General features: G+C 37.1%; 1 protein-coding gene and 1 non-coding gene across 2 annotated transcripts; both read left to right on the top strand.

The window, feature by feature from the left end:
- Nucleotides 1–4104: 4104 nt before the first annotated feature.
- eEF1alpha1 (eukaryotic translation elongation factor 1 alpha 1) lies at nt 4105–7925 on the top strand. The gene is made up of 2 exons (XM_067775153.1): nt 4105–4252; nt 5972–7925. The coding sequence occupies exon 2, from the start codon at nt 5988–5990 to the stop codon at nt 7377–7379; it is 1392 nt and encodes a 463-aa protein (XP_067631254.1). The 5' UTR covers nt 4105–4252; nt 5972–5987; the 3' UTR covers nt 7380–7925.
- LOC137247359 (small nucleolar RNA snR61/Z1/Z11) lies at nt 5244–5314 on the top strand. Its single transcript, XR_010951824.1, has one exon. It is a non-coding gene; the product is annotated as a small nucleolar RNA snR61/Z1/Z11 (small nucleolar RNA).
- Nucleotides 7926–10254: the final 2329 nt, after the last annotated feature.

The raw sequence follows: 10254 nt of genomic DNA, 5'->3' as shown, positions 1-10254 counted from the left end.
TTTATCAGCTGTATTATTGGCAAACAAAATTTTTTGATTGTTATACGAATTAAAAAATGCCAAGATTGAGTGAAAAATCAAAACTAAAACGTCTTTACTAAGATATACTAGTAAATGACTTGCTGATGTTGGAGATTTCTGATGAAAATGCCTGCTGTAATGTCTGCAAGGTTGCATTTCTTTGAGTTTACCGTGTTTACACAATGAAATGTGCGCGTAAATTTATAAAAATTGTGTAAATGATTTTTCATTCAAAATTTGACAGCTCGTTTACGCACTAGATAAATTTATACGTTTACACACTTTATGAGGCATTTGTAAGGTTACATGGGTCCCCCTAATATCAGAAACAACAGGTAAACTGTGTAACATTCACCACACACGAAGAAAAAAGCATGTGCAATATTTGCAGACATGCGTAAATATCAAAATCGTTTTCATTTTAGCGCAGTTCTCTGCGCAAATGGCGCAACCAGTGCACACACCGGGCAAATCCTTGTGCAAATTGGTAATTGGCACAAGGATACTTGAGCCGTGTAATTGGCGTATAACTTACGAGGGGTCGAATTTTTAATATACATAGGTGCGTTCAACCTAAATTTACGCATGACAGTAACATCGCCACAATAACGCAAGATATTATTGCGTTTGCAAATATAAAGGATTTTCAGCCTTAGAGATTGAAACTTATTTCGAATTGGCCATTCACATACCGAATTGTTTTGAACATTTTCACTATACAAGAAAAATACTTGGTGACATATTTTGTCCCTTTTTAGACGGTTTTATTTAGGTTGACTTGACAGGCTGCACGGCTGCACGGCCGGCCGTTGTGAACGAATTTTGTAATTAAAATTTCCCGATAAGCTACAAGCTTGGAATATAGTTCAGAACCCGATGAGAATGCAATAATAATAAAAAAATCGCAGCTAGGTGGCACAAGGATCACAAAAATCGTATTTGTGGGCCGATTTGGCTCATATTTGGAACACATAATAATAGAAAGCGACCTATAAATAAAATAATAAAAAAAAAAAGAATTTTGGTAAAACGGTTTTATTGAAAACAATACTTACGTGAAATAATTATAATACTAAAAGCTAGAAAATAATTAGGTAGGTCCTAGGTACTATCATCACGCTCCTCATCAATCTAGGGCGTTTATCAGACAATTAAATAAAAGCGTTGTGCGCGTAAAATTTCTAAAAATGTGAGGCGTAGCATAACCTGATTAAGGTTCAGTTGGTCTTATATATGACTATCAATAGAAATTTGACACGTCCAACGCCTTTATTGAATGGCCTGATCAACGCCCTAGATTGATGAGGAGTGTGATGTCTAGTACTTAGGACCTACCTAATTATTTTCTAGCTTTTAGTATTATTATTATTTCCCGTAAGTATTGTTTTCAATAAAACCGTTTAACTTAAAAAAATTTTGTAAATTATTTTATTCTTTTATTAAAATGAAATTTTTAATTGTGAAAAGCTTTGGAAAAGTGCCAAATGGTTGAAAAAATAGCTTCACTTGCAAAGTGGGAAAGCACTTATTGCCAAAGCAAATGTCGAACTCTTCTTTTTATGCTTTACATATAGAAAAAAGCAAAGCTTCAAAACTTTTGTATGTCAGATTGCGCTAGTGTTACTCGGTCTGCCATTGTCCCTAATAATACATGGTATCTACTCATCATGCATAAGATTGCGTTGAACGCATCTATATGAAAAAGTGGATGTGACGCGGTCACTAGGATCTTGTTGTAGGTGAGCACGCCAACCCTGCCACCCTACAGCGGCCGCTGTCAAATTGGGTCACTAAATTTTAATATTAGCCGTCTGTTTTTACACGCGTATACGCTTATCCTCGCTTATACTGTTTTCACACAGAAACTTAATGATCTCATTTCACCTGCTAATGAAATCGTAAATTTTTTCCTTTCACACAGAAGTAACTGCTCGATTAGTATGAAGGATGAGACAGACAATCATGGCGGAACGATACAAGGTGGGAGCATGGTGACATACCTACAAACAAAAAAAATTCCATGTACTTGTAAATTCGATGAACAAATGTCAAAATCGAACTGCGCCGATAGTTGATTTATCAAATCAAATAAAAAAGGTTATAATCAGCTGTTCGATGCGGCCACCTTGTATCGTTACGCCATGCAGACAATGACATTTGCTTTGACAAATGACATTTTTAAGCACTGAACACACCTAAAACTAAGAAGCGGAAACGGAAGCGGAACGCTGCCAACAGAGTTGCATTGTGCTTTTGACTTCATTAGGCATTCGATTAGCTACTAATGAAATAATAAGAGATTCGAATTTTGTAGGGAAGATTGAGCTCAATAAGCGTCTTAATGTAGAAAATTGCCTTTATTATTCAATAAGCCGTCTGTGTGAAAATAGTATTAGATAATGCTTAGGAGACCCATCTAGCGGCAGTGGTTAAATAACCAGCTACTGCACAGTGTGTACCGAAAAGCGGAGTTACGAACCTTTGTTGTATGTGTGTGTATAACCTATAGCTGAATCAGTTGTGATGAATTGTGGACACGCACCAATTTAAGAGGTGATACATAGAATTAGTGTAGAGGTGAAACATAGACACATATTTCAGTTACATCTGAGTAAAATGCGTATTGAAGTATTTAAAGTTTGTCGCTTAGCAGTCCATATAAAGTTTAAGCGTAAACGTATACAGACGTGAAAAAAACACAGCTAATAAATGCAACTGAAATATGTGTCTATGTATCACCCTCTGCACAAATTCCATGTATTCTATGCGCGTCCACTATCTATCACAACTGATTCAGCTATATGTTATACCAGGCATGCTTAACAAACGAACCAATATCATTTCGCTACGATAATTAACGTTAATAAATGAAACAAAGTCATTTCGTTTCGTTTATTAACGTTAAGAACGTCAAATTAACGAAATGATTTTGTTTCGTTTTCTGCAATATCAAAACGAAATCAAATCGTTTATGTTGATTATTAATTTCAAACTATGCTGGCAATGCTATATTATCCATTTTGATGGCGTAGTCATTAAAGGTGAAAGCATTAGCCAAGCTGATTGCAACTTTTCTCATGAATTTTGACAGTACGAACATTTCTCAGAGTATTTTTGACATTACCACCAACGAATTACACAAACAAATTGCATGGAGTTTGTGTGTGTGTCCGCTCGCTGTTACCACCTTACGACTTCACCATGGCTATAGCATTGCCAGCACAATTCAAATATAAAGTATCACGTTTTTGTTAACGTTTTTAACCTTAACGAAAGCTCTTCGTTTCGGTTAAAAACGAGATACAATTTATCTTGATAATTTCTTTATCGATAATATTTAGAAGTGTTTCAACGGAAACGGTGGAAATTTTTTTATAAACGATTAGCTTAACGTTAAGGTGCATCCCTGTGTTATACACAGAAATACAACAGAGGGTTATGTCTCCGCTTTTCGCTACACCCTGTAGTTGTAGCTAGTTGTTTAACCACTGCCGCTAGATGGGTCTCCTAAGCATTATCTAAGCGAGGATGGGGGTTTTTTTCACGCGCAAACGAAACGTATACGCGTGTATAAAAAAACACGGCTATTATATACTCTAAATTTATATACTTGAGCCAAAAAACGACCCTCAAATAATAGCCGTGTTTTGTTTTTACACGCGTATACGTTTCGTTTGCGCGTGAAAAAAAACGCCTATCCTCGCTTAGATAATGCTTAGGAGACCCATCTAGCGGATGTGGTTAAACAACTAGCTACAGCAACAGGGTGTACCGAAAAGCGGAGACACAACGCTCTGATGGCCATAGGGTATAACATATAGCTGAATCAGTTGCGATGAATTGTGGACACATATAGAATACATAGAATTAGTGTAGAGGGTGAAACAAAGACACATATTTCATCTGAGTATAATGCGTATTGAAATTTATTAGGACAAAATTTATGCGCAGCAATTTCAGAGGTGTATTCAAAGTTTGTCGCTTAGCAGTCTATATAAAGTTTAAGCGTAAACGGATATACGCGTGTTAAAAAACACGGCTAATTTTAAACGTAAATAACATTTTGAGAGCTGGAGAAACTGCATTGACAACCCTGACACACCAACGTGGCACTGGAAAGACGAAGCGAAGCATATCTTCCGTTCACGAAGAATTTCTCGTTCACTTTGTTCAAGTCTGTTGGCGAATCAGCATAGACGTTAGTGATTTCTCGATACAATTTATTAGAAAAGTAAGTTTAAAATTTGTTAAAATTCATCAAAAGTGTGGTGTATTTCGTCAAACAAGTGTACATCTGGATAAAGTGGTAGAATTGTTTTATTGTTTATTGATAAACAAAAAGATAGTTGGCCATTTAATAAAAAAGTTAAAAGTGCAACATCTTGAAAAAAATGGAAAAGCGTGCGTCGGTGTGCAAAAGGTCGACTAAGCAACAAAATGAATGTGTATCGCTATTAGAGTAAAAAAGTGGACATTAAGATAAAATTAGAAGAGATGCTACATTACAGAAGTAGAAAATAGTAATTGCAATTCCTTGAACCACGCCTGCATCTTATATATGTACATATGTATATATGTATGTGCATATATTGTGGATGGTAATGCGTCAATTGAGTGGGCTGATTGTGAAATGATTGGAAAAATGTGCAAATTGCTGAAAGTAAAAAATGCATATATTGGCATTAATTCCTTTAATGATTTACTTATACAAGGCAAAAGTGGAATTTTCTCTATCGTTGAAAGTTTCAAAATGGCGGTCACGACAAAATTCATATAATTTGACAAATTTTGCAATTACATTACAATTTTTCTTTTTGTTTTTTTTACGAGTTGAGATTATTGTTAAAAATCAATTTTTGGAAAGGGCCGGTTGAAGTGGTATTCTCCAAAAGATTTCATTACAATTTTTAAACATGGCCGTCAGGTCATCTAGTTCTTGCCGATCGAGGTCGTCGTGCCGGCGACTGGAAAATGTCTTGCCGAAGTGCAAGCTGTCAGCCGAGCTTGCCATGATGAATTTTTCTATGCATATTTTTCTTTCACAACTGCAGCTACTAATTTGAAAAGAATTTTTTAAAGTTTTTATGTCGAGTAAAGCGTACACAAAATTGCATGTTGATGCAGCCGATTGTCCGACTTTTATTAAAAGGATATTTTTTTCCTTGACCAGATGTACATTTATATAAATGAAATATATTTGACGTAAGTACTATTGAACTAGTCTTTCATGATGATCTTCAGTTCTGCTACTGACAAGTTTTGAAGACAACAAAAATACCAAATCCACTGATTAAGTCTAGAAGAATAGTAGCTACGTCGAAATGTTAACATATAAGAAATGTAAGATCTATGATGAACTGAAATTTATTAATTTTTTTTTGCATGGGTTTTCCCCGTTCATATCTAGTGCAATTTTTTATGAATCATTTTGATACAAACAAAGCATGGGAAAATTTAACCTCAATTGGCAACGTATGTACATCAGCATAAGCGCAACCACGTTGCCAGGTTGAGGTTATGTAGCGCAGCAAAACTGAAGTTTTTTCACCCGAGTGTTTAGTTGTGTCAGCAGCTGATTCCGCCGCATTTTGATGCCTTGGATTAAAAAATGTAATTTTGTTGTTGCGTTCCTCAAACCGGAAATTGTGGTCACTTATGCTATATTGAAAATTGCGTAAATGTCTTACTTAAAAAAAGTAAATTTGCGAATAGCTTTGTAATTTTGTAATTATAAAATGCTTGTACTAAACCTTACATTTTTGTATTTTAATAATGCTAAAACGTATTTTATTTTAACGATAATCCCTCACATTTTTATGCTAACAAACATTTGTTTTTTCCCCCGTTTCTTTTATTTCCCTGTATACACTTGCAAAACCTGCTTGCAATCCAACCAACCATACAACAACACAACATTCCGACCCCTCGATGTCTATGTGTCAATCAACAGCTCATAAAACAAGAAAATGGGTAAGGAGAAAATTCATATTAACATTGTCGTTATTGGACACGTCGATTCTGGTAAATCCACCACTACCGGTCACTTGATCTACAAGTGCGGTGGTATCGACAAGCGTACCATTGAAAAATTCGAGAAGGAAGCTCAAGAAATGGGCAAAGGTTCCTTTAAATATGCATGGGTTTTGGATAAATTGAAGGCCGAACGTGAGCGTGGTATCACCATCGATATTGCATTGTGGAAATTCGAGACTGCTAAATACTACGTCACCATCATTGACGCCCCTGGTCACAGAGATTTCATCAAGAACATGATCACTGGTACCTCCCAGGCTGATTGTGCTGTGTTGATCGTTGCCGCTGGTACTGGTGAATTCGAAGCTGGTATTTCCAAGAACGGTCAGACTCGTGAGCATGCTTTGCTCGCTTTCACATTGGGTGTGAAACAACTTATTGTTGGTGTTAACAAGATGGACTCCTCTGAACCACCATACAGTGAGGCACGTTATGAGGAAATCAAAAAGGAAGTGTCATCGTACATTAAGAAGATTGGTTATAATCCAGCTGCTGTTGCTTTTGTGCCAATTTCTGGCTGGCATGGTGATAACATGTTGGAACCTTCCAGCAACATGCCCTGGTTCAAGGGATGGAAGGTTGAACGTAAAGAAGGCAATGCTGAAGGTAAAACACTCATTGAAGCCCTTGACGCCATCCTGCCACCAAGTCGGCCAACCGACAAAGCTCTGCGTTTGCCATTGCAGGATGTTTACAAAATTGGTGGTATCGGAACAGTACCAGTCGGCCGGGTGGAAACTGGTATCTTGAAGCCCGGTATGGTTGTTGTGTTTGCTCCAGCGAACATCACTACTGAAGTTAAGTCTGTTGAAATGCATCACGAAGCTTTGCCAGAAGCCGTACCCGGTGATAACGTTGGTTTTAACGTAAAGAACGTTTCGGTTAAGGAATTGCGTCGTGGTTATGTCGCTGGCGACTCAAAGGTGAGCCCACCTAGGGGCGCTGCCGATTTCACAGCTCAGGTTATTGTATTGAATCACCCCGGTCAAATTGCCAATGGCTACACTCCAGTATTGGATTGCCACACCGCTCACATTGCCTGCAAATTCGCTGAAATTAAGGAGAAGGTTGATCGTCGTTCCGGTAAGACCACCGAAGAGAATCCCAAATTCATCAAGTCTGGTGATGCTGCCATTGTCAACTTGGTGCCCTCCAAGCCCCTGTGTGTTGAATCCTTCCAGGAATTCCCTCCATTGGGTCGCTTCGCTGTACGTGATATGAGACAGACTGTCGCTGTCGGTGTAATCAAGAGTGTGAACTTCAAGGATGCCACCGGTGGCAAAGTAACCAAGGCCGCTGAAAAGGCAACCAAGGGAAAGAAGTAGCTGCGTTCAAACAACGTTAAAGACCTACAATTTAATAATAAAATTATTTACAATTTAATATATTCCAACAGCAGAAGTAACAGTAGTAGAATGAACAACAACAATAACAGCAGCAAGATGTACGAAAAGATGTTCCAACTAAATCAAACATTAATGGTTAAACAAAAATTCCATTGCTTCCATCGTAAAGAGTTTCGTAGAATACGAATGTGTGCCTTTGGGGCTATCTAAACAATCATACCGAGCCAAGGAGAAGGCGATTGCGTAAAACTCAATGCACATAACTACGCACATTAATCAAATTTCCCCTAAAAGCGAGAGACGGCTTGACTACGAAAAATCTTAGTAAAGTAACAGCATTTGTATTTTTAGTTTTATTATTACTTTTAATGTTTAATTATTTGTTGGAATTCATTCCTCTCTTTTTATGTAGTGTTTAAAGCACAAGGCTAGTAGTACTCTTGATACTACTATATACATACATACAAACACTCAGAAACATAATATAAAATGAACCATTATTTAAAAAAAAACATTAAACTAAAATTTTGTATTATTATTTTTATTAAAAAAAAAAACGACCTAATCCAGTTGTACTATACTTGCACATGGAAGGATATTGGATTCTAATTTTTTTTTATCTAAACTTATTTATTTCTTTATTAGTTGGTCAACGTTGGTTTTTTGCGTTTGTATTCTTTGCCATGTCTTTCAAATTTGATTGTTGAATGAACCGGATGCATTTATTTTCGACAGTTCAACTTGCATACATTTTAACAGCAACTCAAAAGTACAAAAACTGATAATGCACTTTTTGTGTAAAAGAACAATTTAAAGGAACAAACTACAACACAACAAATGAATGAAACAATGCCCGCCAGATAATACATTGTATTATAAGGATTTAACAATGTTCAATAAAGCTTTGAAACACCATTTCGATGGAGAAGATTAAACGAGATTTTCATTTGAAGGTGGGACAAGTTGAAAGATGTTTTTGTGAATACGAATGGTAAGTTGGAGAGAGAAGATTGCAAGCGTTTTCAAATGGTGGATTTCAGGAAAAAAAAAAATGTAAGGCGCGATAACCTCCGAAGAGATCTAAGGCCGAGCTTCTCTTCCAATTTGCGTCGTGCTCCTCTTGATTTTCCCTACAAATTGGCCGGACGGGACCCTACATGTTTTATGCCGACTCCGAACGGCATCTGCAAGGCAGATGAGTTTTCACTGAGAGCTTTTCATGGCAGAAATATACCCGGAGCGCTTGCCAAACACTGCCGAGGGGCGACCCCGCTTAGAAAAATTTTCTTCTCATTTAATAACCATATTTCTAAAATTTTGATGTTGCTTTGCCCGGGGTGCGAACCCAGAGCATACGGTGTTGTAGGCGGAGCACGCTACCATCGTACCACAGTGGCCGCCAAGGATTTCAGGAAAGTGTTGCTGAATATATGCGACAGTTATAAGTATATTCTTTTCTTGATGGTACATATTTTTAGGCGCAGTTTAACCTAACAGGCGTTAATAGATATATATATATATATATATATATATATATATATATAAGTGGCACCTAACAGTATGCTTTACCTCTAACCAGAGAAATTAAATTGTGTTTAAATTCTCTGCTCTAACTCAAACGTAACTAATGCGTGGATTTTCAGTGCGAGTTTAATAAACTACAGTCAAAGCCTCTTCGGCCGCTTAAGCTGAAATGAGCAGCAAAATTGTATGTTACGAACAAAGTGGTTTAAACTTTAATAACTGTAGTTTAAACTCGCACTGAAAAACCGGCCATCAGTCTTACCTTGGTTATTTCAAATTTGTAATAGGACTTTGCCTGAGAATTTCTGTTAACAATGGAAACAACGTCGCCCTGGAATTAAAGCGAATATTCACTCTTTGTAGCAAGTCCTACTTTGGATCAAGTAGCAATTGAGAAGAAAAGGCATTTCAATAAATAAAAATCACTATCTTTAAGACGCCTGTAACACATATCCTATGCATGTATGGCTCCGAAACATGGATGGTGTCGAAATAATGTGGGATGGTTCTTGTAGTACTTAGGAGGAGTATTACTAGATTTAAATTTGTGCGCCCGTCCGGTCTAGAAAGTTTTCAAGACACCTGTGTTTGGAAGCAGAGACGGGTCGTGGTGCCCCCTTTTGACGTAAATCGCCGAAGCGGTTAAGCAACTCAAGCTTTGCAGGTAGCTCAAATTCAGGAAGTTGTATGCAGGCGGCAAATACGGATGTTTTCGAGCTCCGGTTGTTACAACAGTTTTGTTCTTGCCGACAGAGCATCCCGTTCTACGGCAAAGTTTTAGCAGCTGTGGTTACGTCGCGTTTGGTGAATGAAATGGTAAAAAATTTACTGACTAGATAAAATAAAATGTTAAAATATTAAAAATAAATATAAAACATGTAACGAGTAAATCGATGGATGACTTGAATGTATCTTTGAGCATAGAAAAAAGTGTAAGGAGCCAACGATTAGGTCGTATACAAACATAACCAACTTCACCGTTCTACTAATTTCCAGTGATTGCAGATTGATCAACTTGCAACGAGAGAAATAATATGGCAACGGATAATCAAAATGTATGGTTTATAAAGATTTATCTTTTTATTGATCATCACTAGCAAATCAAACAACATAAAATTTTAACTGCGCTATATTACAGCACACTTTCAGCTTCAGTATCCGCAAGATTTCATCAAGCAGTGTTGCAATGTTGTTGTAGCAGTGCTTCGCCCCATCCAATAGGTCTGACTGATCACAAATTGTCATCAATGTCCTCTAACGTCAGTCAGGAAACTTGCTGTTTCAACAGGGGTGGACCATAATGAGAGAGGTGTTAGAGGCGTTGGTTCCA

This window comes from Eurosta solidaginis, chromosome 3, assembly GCF_040869045.1.
Source record: "Eurosta solidaginis isolate ZX-2024a chromosome 3, ASM4086904v1, whole genome shotgun sequence".
Taxonomy (NCBI): Eukaryota; Metazoa; Arthropoda; class Insecta; order Diptera; family Tephritidae; genus Eurosta; species Eurosta solidaginis.
Note: the sequence above shows the minus strand (reverse complement) of the source record. Positions and strands in the feature narration are given on the sequence as shown.